The sequence below is a fragment of the Schistocerca serialis genome, chromosome 3 (assembly GCF_023864345.2).
Source record: "Schistocerca serialis cubense isolate TAMUIC-IGC-003099 chromosome 3, iqSchSeri2.2, whole genome shotgun sequence".
NCBI lineage: Eukaryota > Metazoa > Arthropoda > Insecta > Orthoptera > Acrididae > Schistocerca > Schistocerca serialis.
The window spans coordinates 236,491,382-236,503,460 of NC_064640.1; the positions used below are offsets into that span (position 1 = coordinate 236,491,382).

The 12,079-nt window shown below is 36.2% G+C and overlaps 1 protein-coding gene across 2 annotated transcripts in view; it reads left to right on the forward strand.

The window, feature by feature from the left end:
- The window catches only part of LOC126469985 (mucin-6-like), a 283,915-nt gene extending 272,379 nt beyond the window's left edge, over positions 1-11,536 (forward strand). Inside the window, exons 14-15 of one of the 2 annotated variants that reach the window (XM_050097429.1) lie at positions 4,422-4,646; positions 10,305-11,536. In XM_050097429.1, coding sequence (XP_049953386.1) covers positions 4,422-4,646; positions 10,305-10,430 — 351 coding nt within the window. In that variant the 3' untranslated portion in view covers positions 10,431-11,536. The remainder of the gene's footprint in view (positions 1-4,421; positions 4,647-10,304) is intronic. The other variant, XM_050097430.1, reaches the window with a different exon arrangement.
- Positions 11,537-12,079: the final 543 nt, after the last annotated feature.

Here is a 12,079-nt window from a genome sequence, read left to right on the forward strand (position 1 = left end):
AAGAAATTAAGTATGCAAGCTTGTCCCAAAGTTTTGTGACTCCAACATTTTTTGGTGCATAGACAGTCACTGCACATTACACATGAACAATGATCCAAAATTGTGCACACATGTGACAGAAACGCAAGAGAATTTAAAGCTTGCAGACAACAATACTACACAAGTAACAGCTAAGGGAGACATTTGCAACACAACCACACCCATTTGTGCCAACTCCATAATGCTGAAAAACACTTTGTACATGCCAAAACTCAGAACCAGACTCATTTCAGTCGCAAAAGTTGTGGACAGCAACCGCACAGTGACATTTGAGAAAACTCATACAGTTATGTGAGATGTTAATGTTAAAATCAAAGTGACTGCAAACAAAGTTGTTAACTTGTTTTATTTACAAGAAAATAGTCCAAAGATGTGTCATTGCTGACCGAAAAATTATGAAAGGAGAAGTTGTTAACGAATTTGTTGAATTCAAAAACCTAGTTGAAAATCAGACTGGTCATAATATTGAATTTTTTCAGTCAGACAATGGTGTGGAGAAATGCAATGAAAGAATGGAGTCCTCAGGAAGGCAGGAATACAGTGACGCCCAAGAATCCCTTACACAATGCAGCAGAATGGTGTTGTTGAACGAGAGAACCATTCATTATAACAGAGGTCAAAAATACTACTTCAGTTGTAAGGTTTTTTTTTTTATTTACTTAGACCATGATCGGTTTCAGACTATCACATGAGCACCATCAGGTGTGATAATTTTGTGTTGCAACTCCAAGTACCATGATGCGGAATATAGGGTGCGGTATACCACCAGCAAGGACAGAGCATGGATTCTCTGTGCTCTGTGCTTGCTGCTGGTACACCATGTCCTATACTCTCCATCGCGGCACTCATAGTCACAGCACAAAATTATCACACCTGATGATGAGCATGTAATAGCCCAAAACAGGTCTTAGTCTAAGCACTGAAACATGAAAAAGCTCCTTACAACTGAAGCAGTATCTTCAACCTTTACTGTAATACTCAGTTGCAGATGTTCTTCTGGCAGGATTGTTTGAACCATTCATTGTTTGAGTCAGCACTACATCATTTTGTGCCAAAGCCATTAACACAGCAAAAAAATCATTGTTTAACTAATTGAGTGTTTAGTGGAACTTCATGTGAGAATTTACTGCAGAGAAAAACCTGACCAATGTCATATTTGTAGATTTCATCAGAAGATTAGTCATCCTGGTTAAATTACCAAATAAAGGAAAGTTTGACCCTAAAGTCAAAGAGAGGATTTTTGTAGGCTATTCTGACTATTGGAAAGCTTTTTGTGTGTGGGTACCAGGAGATCATAGCATCATGTGAAGAGATGTAAAGTTCTTTGATCTTTACAGTTTTTAGACCAAACAAACTTACATGGATTTCTGTGAAGATGTACCAGATCGTCGCCAAAGAGGAGGGATCAACATGAATTTCTTTGGAGGAAATTTCAGTGATGATAGAAACACAATCAGTGCCATTGTCAGATGATGAAGCATTCAGTGACTGTGAAGAAGACAGGCTTCCAATGACTGCAGGGCAAGAATTCAATCTTGAAATGACCTATCATGTGATGAAGACAATAATTCTTCAAGCATCACATCTGCTCAACAGTTTGTGCACGTGTAGACCAATCAGATATTTCAGTTGATGATACTAACCTAATTCAAATGCAACAAAGATCAGTATCAATAATGCATTATTTCTCTAGACCATTGAGAGTAGTTTGAGGCTGTAAATGATAAAATCAGGTCACTAATGAAAAATGATACCTAGGATATTGTAGACAGGCCAATAAATGGAAGGGTATTAGAGCATAGAACTGTTTTGAAAAATAAATACAGAAGTGATGGATCTTTGCTGTGGAGACAAGCAAGCATAGTTGCATGAGGATTCATGCAATGGCCTGGAGTTGACTATGTGCAAACATTCCCTCCAGTTGACAGATTGAAAACATTTGTATTGGCTTGGTCACTCAAACTTGACTTGCATGTTTCACATTTTAATATCACCACTGCATTTCTCAATGGTGATATTGACATAGAAATATTCATGGAATGGCTGGACTTGCTTGTCAAATTCCTACAAAAGATGAAAGATATGGGGGAAGTTAAACATATTGTCAACAAGGCAAGTGTCATGCTCCATACATTGAAATCTAGTGATAAAGTATAAAAAGCCATTTATGGGCTGGAGCAGGCTCTTCAGCAATGGTATGCCAGCTTGAATGCAACTCTAACATCACTTGGATTGCAACTCACAAATTCAGATCCATGTTTCTTTGTAGACAGTGAAGAAAAACATCCCATCTTCCTTCTTATTTATGTAGATGGCATTATAATCACTTCATCAGACCCAGGAAGGGAAAAAAAACAAATCAAGGACTATTTATCAGATTTGAAGTAAAGAATCTTGGTGCCATAAGATACTATCTGTGTGTCAAAGTGAATCAATCTGTTGACAAAACTGCATTGTGCTGAAATGGTTACATCAGAGAAGTTTTTCACCAACTCCGAATGGATGACTGCAAGTCAGTAAGGATTCCATTGGAAACTGGGAGCATTTTTTTATGCAACAGATAGCAGAATGTAAGATGGTACTTACACTGAAGTGCCAAAGAAACTGGTATAGGCATGCATATTCAAATACAGAGCTACATAAATAGGCAGAATACAGCACTGTGGTTGGCAATGCCTATATAAGGCAACAAGTGTCTTTTGCCATTGCAGCAGCTTAGCAAGATTTAAGTGAGTTTGAAAGTGGTATTACAGTTGGCGCACACCACATGTCCAGAATTACTACAGAGTGGCTCCAGGAACACTCTTCTAAGTTTAAACATTTCTGCTGATCACCAGTCTCTCCAGACATGAACATTTTTGAGCATATCTGGGTTGCCTTGCAACATGCTGTTCAGAAGAGATCCCCACACCCTCACACTCTTATGGATTTGTGAACAGCCCTGTAAGATTCATGGTGTCAGTTCCCTAAAGCACTACTTCAGACATTAGTCGAGTCCCTGCCACATCATTCCTCTGCACTTCTCCATGCTCACAGGTGCCCAACACAACATTCAGTAAGTGTATCAGTTTCTTTGGCTCTTCATTGTGTCATCCACTCAGAGAACTGGTTGGAGCATTGATGTACATGTGCACCGGTATTCAAACTGACATACTTGTATGAGGATACCGCTTGGATTTAGATCCTATTATTATTTTTTCATTGTCTTTCATCACCACTCTCATCTGTATTTATTACAAGGAAGGACACTGATGACCTCACTGTTTATCAGCCTAAACCACCAACCACTGACATGACATATGCTATGCAGTCAATAAGTTAAGCCAGTAAAATAACAATCATATTTTCATTTACTGGAAAGTGCTAAACAAATCCTTACATGCACCAAAGGAACCATAAACAATAAACTGCCCTACATCAAGCATAAGGAAAGAACCTTTTGCTACACAGATTCTGATTGCGGAAGTTACAACAATGAGAGGAAGTCATTTACAGATTACAGTTTAACCTTATCCAGATCATCAATCTCATAGTGTTCATGCAAGCAGTGAGCCATTGCTCTTCCAACAACTGAGTACATCAGCTGCACTGAACCAGCTAAGGAAGTGATTCACCTGTCAACACTTATGAAGGAGTTACGTTTATGAAAACTGTCATACATCACCCTGTTCAGAGACAGTCAGCCAGATGGAAAGTTAGTACATAACCCAAATTTTCACCTCAAAGACTAAGCACATTCATATAAAATATCACTTAATACATCAGGCTCTAAAAGGGCATCTACTAAAACTGGACTATCAGCCAACAGAAGTTATAATGGCAGATGTACTGACAAAGACTCTTCCAGCACCAAAGCACGAGAAATCTGTTGAAGGACTTGGACTTCTTAGAACCACAAATGCAAACCTCAGTTCTTAATTTATAGCTGTCTGTAAAAGTTAAGAGGATGTGTTGAGATTCAAATTTTACTGCCATGTAATATCTTTTAGGTTAATAGATGCCATTAAATGAATGTTTTCAAGTCAGCTGTTAGTAGTTCTGTGTTTTTCTACATGCTGTGAGTGATAAATGAAGTTGTGGTAGAGTGTATGACTCGACAGGTAAATGCCAGACTGACAATCCAAAGGTCTGGGGTTTGGTCAAGTACCTTTCTTTCCTCCTCAAGAAAAGAGCTAACCTTTCTGATAGCTTCAATAGTTTTTAATGTGTATGTTGGTAGTATTTGAAATTTTGTCTCCTGTAAGTTATGTTGGCTAGTCAATATGTCATTGTTTTCATAAGTTAATTTTCTGTCCGGTACATACTGTAAGATATAATGATCACTACAGTAAGAAGTCCTTCCTCTTCTCCTTTTTTAAAGTACATTTGTTATTTTCTCCCAGCAGCTTGACACAATGAATGCACCTACACGACCATCATCTGTTGTGTTTGGTTATCCAAACCGTGCACCTTCCATACAGCAGTGTCAAACTTCTGCTGCATCACGTGCTATGAGCCTCAAAGGAACACACACTGCAGATTCTAGCAGCAGTGAAGAAGAAGACCAAGTTGATTTACTAGGGAGAAACTTCCATGTGCCAAGACCAAAAAGCAGATCATCTATAGCTGTAAGTTCTACTTTAATAATAAACCAAATATTTATTAAGTGATTGATATGCATACAGTGCACAGTTACAACAATATTTCAAGGGCAAGACAGAAAGTTCATGTTTTGGAACTGATAGGTGATTTATAGATAAATAAGTCATTTATCAATCAATGATGTCCTCATGTAGTCTGGTATCATTTGCCCAACTTTTTCCTCAATTCCATTTCATTTGTGAATTTAAAAAGAATGAAAAATACCCATATACAGCTGCCATAACCTCTTCATCCAATTAAAAATGTTTTGCATCCTTGATGATCTTTGTATGTGGAAATATACTGCCTGACAAAAAGAGTGAAGCATCCAGAAGACATATCAATCTAAATTCATAAATGCAATGTCACTGCAGTGAATGTAAATGATTTGAGTTACAGTTTTATGTGATTGATAGAACAGCCACCAGACTGCATTAGTGTTGCTTGTATTTAGTGTTGTTATCAGGCCTGGAAGGATATGTAAGTGGCGTGAACAGCTGAGGTGTTGGGTGATCACTGTAAAGGGCACAGGAATTCCACCTATTTATGTGAGATACTATTATGAGCATGTGAGAGATTTTGAAATAGGTGTCATTGTGGGTCTCCAGCCAGTCAGCTTGAATTGTACAATATCTGAATCTGTGGGATATTCAGATGTGGCAGTGGCCCGATGTAGGGTTGCATGCAATTGTGAGGTTAGGCATATTCATTGTCAATGTTCCAGTTGACCTCATCTGACCACCACAAAGAAGGATCACCCTATTGTGGACCCAGCACACTGTAGCCCCTTCATATCTGTGCCTGGCATCCAAGAACAAGTAATGGACTCCCTGCAACATTCTGTGTCATACCGCACCATTGTTTGGAAACTAGCAGTGGCTGGACTAGGGACTTTCCATCTGGTGCATAGACTGTCATTAACACCACAACATAAATTACTGTATTTGGAGTGTGCGACTGATGACCTCAGAAGTTGAGTCGCATAGTGCTCAGAGCCATTTGGAGTGTTGCCATGATCGGGAAGCATAGACTGGTGATGAATAACATCACATCGTGTTTAGTAGCGAATCAAGGTTCTGGAATACCCTGGATGACCATCATTGGTGAGTGTGGCCAATGTTTTGGAGACACACAGAGGTGTTACTCTGGGTGTCATCGTGTAGGGAGCCTTTGAGTATGAATTCAGATCATGGTTGGTAGCGACTGAGGGAATTTTGACAGCAAGTGGTACATTATGTGCATCCTGCATCCTCAGGTGTTTTGTTTCATGTGGCCATTTTTCAACAAGACAATGCTTGTCTGCACATGGCATGTGTCTCAATGATCTGTTTGGGTGATGTTGATGTACTCTTGTGACTAGCAAGATCCCCAGATATGTCCCTGACAGAACATATGTGGGACAGCTTGGTTTGGACATCAGCTCCATCCCAGTGTCAGTATCCAGGATATCAAGGACCATTTACGACAGCTTTGTGACACCCTTCCCAAATGAATCATGGCATGCATCCAGACCAAAAGATAGCAAGTCTATCATACTTAAACATAAATGGCTACACAAACTTGAATAGAAATTTCAAAAAATATACACAGATCAGTTTTCTCTCAGTTTCATTAATCTCTCCTGCAACACAAAAACACAATATGTCTTCTTCTAGCCTTCCAGGCAGTATTTCCAAATATCTGAAGTATGTATCCTGTTGTAGACCATCTGTCTTCTGAACTACTCCACTTAGGATGAAACTGACAAGGAACAAAATTTGAATTTTGCTTCCTATGAACAGGTCAATATCGGTTGTTCCTTTAGTACAGGGTGTACATAATGTCTGGGAACACTTTCAATTATTAATTGCACAATAACTAAACATTGTACAGATGCATTTTGAAGAGAAACTCGAAATTTTTTTTTTTACAAACACTCAATATGCGAACCATGAGTGACCAGGCAGACATCAATACATACAGTAATCAAATTCTTGCCATACCCGTCCCAGCATGGCATCGTCAACTGTCATGGCATCATTGACTGTGGCAGTTGCTTCCTGTATTGTCTCCCGGAGCTCTGCTACATCACGTGGTAGAGAAGGTACATACATCAGATCTTTAATGTGTCCCCACAGAAAAAAGTGAGATCTGGTGATCGGGGAGGCCATTTCACGAAATAGCTGACCCCTTCTGTACCACAGCCGATCTATCAATGTGGCAGCTCTGTGTTTGCAACTAGGGCTGACTACCAGCAAATTACCAAACAACACTGTGGCAGTATATATGAAAAAGAACTTTCAGGGTTTCTCTTCAAAATGACATATGTATGATATCTGCACAATGTTTGGTTCTTGAGCAATAAATAATTGAAAGTGTTTCTAGACTTTATGTACATGCTGTATATCAAAGAACCCACTTCAAACATCTGTCTGTGTTTTTTTTTTTTATATCTGCTAAAATAGGTACATTATCACTGTTATCTGCTCTTGAATCACTCACTTCATGTATCAAACACCCTATCAGCACCCTGTATGGTTCATTTTCAGCCATAACTCCACAAACATCTTTACTAGGATTGAGTTCCACTGGCATTTTTAAAGATTTGGGATCTTCCATATTGAACCTCTTCACAAAGTTTTGGAGGCAAGTGAACTGACTAAGGAAGTTTTCTGTCTCTTCTCTGTATATCAATCCCAAGGAGGGTTTTGGATCACTGAGTTCTCTTATCCAATTTTTTTTTTTTTTAATTTATCCTAAACATCCATTTGTTTGATTTTACAATGCCAGCACACAGAATATCATCTACATGAAATTTCAGGTAAATATTCAAGTAATAAAAGCTCAGAACATAGAGGTATCTATCAACTTCAGATTACTGAAATATAATTTACTTCATTTTATTATTAAGTTTACATTCAAGTCCTTCTACAAAATTTATATGTTTGATATAAATTTATATAAAATCTCTGTGTAGGAATGCACTTAAGCCATAAAAAAGCCACATGTGTTCATCGCACACAGAAAAGTGTACAGCCTTTGATAAATAAATATGCCTTGTACCTTTCAATATTTCTGGATGCATCTCACTGCACTCTTGAGTATTCATTTGCTTGAAGTAATGTGTAAGTGTATGTCCAGTTAGATGCAAGACACTCTAATTTATCTTACTCTGGAAACCAGTTTGTCTAATTCTTCTTTAATTGCCTTTGTCCATTCTCCTCACCATGTCAAAATTCTAAATTAATCTTCTCCATACCCTTCTGCATTCAAACTCAATGCAGCATAGATCTACAGGTATCTAAGTCTAATTATTATTATGTTATTTTATCACAGAGATTCTTTTTAACTGATTTCTTTTGAAGTTATGAGCTCTAGTTTTCCTTAATCTGCCTGCTGAGTTTCCTTGAAATTGCTTTTATTTTGATGTCCTTGATTTGTACTTTGTTGTTCATCATCTCATCTATTTGAACAGTCTCTATGACTCAGTCATCATCCATAAAATAAAAATTTTGTCTTCTGCATAAATAGCTTATCTTCGAGGAACAATTTTATGTTTTTCCTTACATGAGAATCTGTAACCTTCAGGACAATAACTGGTCATGAAACACTTAATGACTTGATTTAAAATTTATGAGTCAATAATAACTTTGGAATGTTGTTCATTGCATCCAAATTTATAGTTTTTCATAATTTGACCTCCATCCATACCATCCTATTGCCAAAATTTCTTCTTCATGTAAATCATAAATAGGATTAATATTAATGATAAAAATGACTATCATTATGGCATCTGACCATAATTGATTTCCACATTCACCTCCAAGAATCATGCTGTGAGATTTTTCAATGACTGTATGATGTAATCTTTTGGCCACTTGATTTTCATGAGAAACCAAATTGCTGCCCTTTTCTTTGAAGTATTTCTTCATCCCATTTTGAATGTCTTCAAGACCAGTACAACATCTAAGTGTGCTGATTTTCATATTAAAATAAGTAGTAGCTATTCCATAAAATACTTTAAAATAATGAAAAAATTCAACTTTTATTGAAGAATGTAAACTAAGGTACTGTAAGGTGAGTATGAGTATTAATGAAAGTAATTATATACTTTATTCCATTAAAAGACTCATGTATTACAGGACTAAGCACCTCCCTGTCAGTCAGTTAAAGTGATCATCTTGCCTGTAAATGAGAATGAGTATGCAGTACCTTCCATGCAGCTCACATCTTTGCTTTTAGATTTGAAGACTTTGCTTTTTGTAGACCATTGCTTGAGAGTATGCACTTCAAATCCTGTTTTGCTTATCTCCTTTATAATTTCATTACAATTTAGAACTTAGTTGACTGACTTTTTATAGTCAATGTGATAACCAGCCATTTCTAATTTATTTACTACAAGAACATCTTTTATTTTTATTCAGAATTTCTTTCTGAAAACAGCACTTTCAACATTGATTTCTCCAACTTTTTGCACTAACATAAGCACACCTGCTTTAGCAATTTTATTTCTTCTTGGATCTTCCCTCAGTTTAGTTTAACAAATAATTCATCAGCTAAATGTTCAAATGTTCAGTTATCCAGTAACTACTCTTCTTAGTCATCCGAATAACTCCCAGTATCATTTGATAAAGAAAAATTGTTTTCACTTCCGTTTGTTTCTGACAAATTTGTGACTTACATTCCCTGTCATGAAACTTCCTCGCAAATTAAGACTACGTCCAGACTGGGGACTCAAACTTGGGAGCTTTGTCTTTCATGGACAAGTGCTCTATTACCTGAGCAATCCAAGCATGACTCATGACCCGCCCACATAGTTTTGGAAACACTCCCTGTCATTTTTATGATATTCTTTGAGTCAAACCTTTTCTTTTGTGGTGGTTGTTCAGCTGTATCATCTTGATAAACTCCAACATTTTAGTTTAAGGTCTTTTGACAACACATAAGCTCACTTAAGAGAGCTTCAGGCTTAAATCTCCAGCTGTTCAAGTTTGTGCCATCAAAGAAAAGTATCCTATATTTTTTTTTCATTTCCTGTATCATTGTTGTACGTTACGCACATCAAATAACATTTGGCTTTCCAAAAGCTCCATAATCTGCTCTGAGAACTAGATTTTTGAACTTAGCACATTCCCATACAAAAATGGATACCCCAGTCTGACAAGTACTAATTTTTTATTTCAAAACCATATTCACAGATCAACACAACAGGAGAATAACTGACAAATGTACCAAAAAGAAAAAGAAACATATACAGAGACTGTTCATTATAAAACAGTTATGAATCTGTTCAATGTACTGAAAAACAGGAACAGAACTAATCATTTCCACCACTTGTATTTATAGCAATTTTTCTCATATAATCTGTTAATCAATTTTTCTGTACATAAAAGCTGCTGTGTAAAAAACATATTGCAGCACTTATACTCTTAAGGATTAGTTAATACTATTGAGCCACAGTACACATGAATAATACTGAAGATGTCCTGAATATTATATTTGCATTAATAACAGAAATCCCTTTTTGATAGGTTCTTCCTTTTCAGGAAATGTTTTCAAAAATACATTAATAATTAATTGTGAGTAAATTTGCTAGTAAATTGCAGATTTCATTTGTTATTATGTTTGTTTCTCTGTGTAAAAATTTCAAATTTTCCTTGTTTCAGAACCAAAGTGGAATATATTATGACGTTGAATATGAACCAGAGGACATCTACAGTACAAAACATCCTCCTACTTCTATTCCTCTCAGCACATACAGAATGGGTCATCTACCTTATTATCAGAAATAGCTGATGTAAGGGAAAGGAAACAAACCTGATATCAACATGCTGATTTCCAGCCATGATATGCTGCTATGTGTAGAGTTTAATCTGCACTATAAGCTATGGAACATTATTCATCAGTCTACAGACTGATACTGTCCTTCAGTATTATTGTACATTCACTTTTGTAAAAATATTTCATTTCTATGTGTAATGATGTAATAGATGTTGAAAACTGTCTATTATAATGTTATGGTGTTAATGAGACTGTGTAAGCTGTATAATGAAATTATATATGTAAGTTAATAAATCTGTATTTAACAATACAATCACCATGATCAAGACCTTGGTAACAGTAAAGAATCAGTGCCTTTCTGTTCCATCTTCTGAGTATTGACTAATGAATGCATGTTTCCAATGAAAGGAGCTATAAATATTGGAGTGGGGAGGCTACTGATTCTGTCTTGCAATTAAGTGCAAACATGTTCATAGCTGCAAAACACGTCTCAGAAAGGCTGCAGAAAATATATTATTGGTAAAATTAAGTTATCTGCACTGAAAAATTTGTTTCTGATGTGTATTGTTTTAGTTCAAAAATAATTTTGCTGTGTTTCAGGCAGCTGTTAGCTGTCATAATGTACTTTCCACTGAAGATATTTCCTTTGGATTTTTGAATGGTCATGTTGTATTATGATTCATATACCAGATACAATCTGCACATTACTTACCACATCATTACCCCAAGTTCAAATTTTTCCATATATAGGCAACAAGAGCCTCAGTCGATTTTTGTAATTGGTGTTCATTTTATAATTTTTGTGACATATCACCTACTTATAGCTAATGAGCAATCCAACTGTCATCATTCTCACAGTCATTTCAGCAGAAGTTAAGCCTGATTTGGCCTGTAGTGATACAATGAACAAACCCATAGGGGTCAATTCATTCTGGAGAATTGTTTAAAGACACTGTCAAATGCAGCTGAGTGTTGGAGAAGAGTGATATATTTGATAATATTGTATGCTTGAAGTTACAAATGTCTGTTGTATTATATATATTATAGCTGAATGTTCGTGTATGTGTACAAACATGTGAGTGAAACTGAGTAAACTTATTTGTATTTAAAAAATAAACTGAGTAACATTATTTCCTTAGTCATCATCCATAAACTCTGCTTTAAGCTTTCAGTATTAATTTTTGTGTATGATGTTTGTTTCCATATCTTTTATACAATAAAATTGTGTTAAAGGTTATAAGAGTGTGGGCAGTTTCCCATATATGCAACCATATAGGCCATATAGTGTTTTTGAGCGTGGAAGTTATAAACAAAGCATGTGATTATGAGGTTGTGTTATAAGGGTTATGAGTTTACACAAGGAGAGCATAGTATTCATTTAAAGATCTCCACCACAGACACATTACTAAATTGTTTTTTTATGTAAATCTGGTCACATTTCCCATTTAAGCCTAATTTAAATGATGTAATGCTACTACTGAGAAGCAGATTTTGTGTACGCACATGCAGAGATAAAGTGAGGCATGTAAGGGACAGTACCTCTATGAATAGAGAAATAATTACATAACAAAGAAGAATGTTGCATGTGTAGTTACAAAACTTAACAGTTGATTTAGATCTGTGTTAGCTCAAAACAACAAAAATGAAGTAATCTTGATCA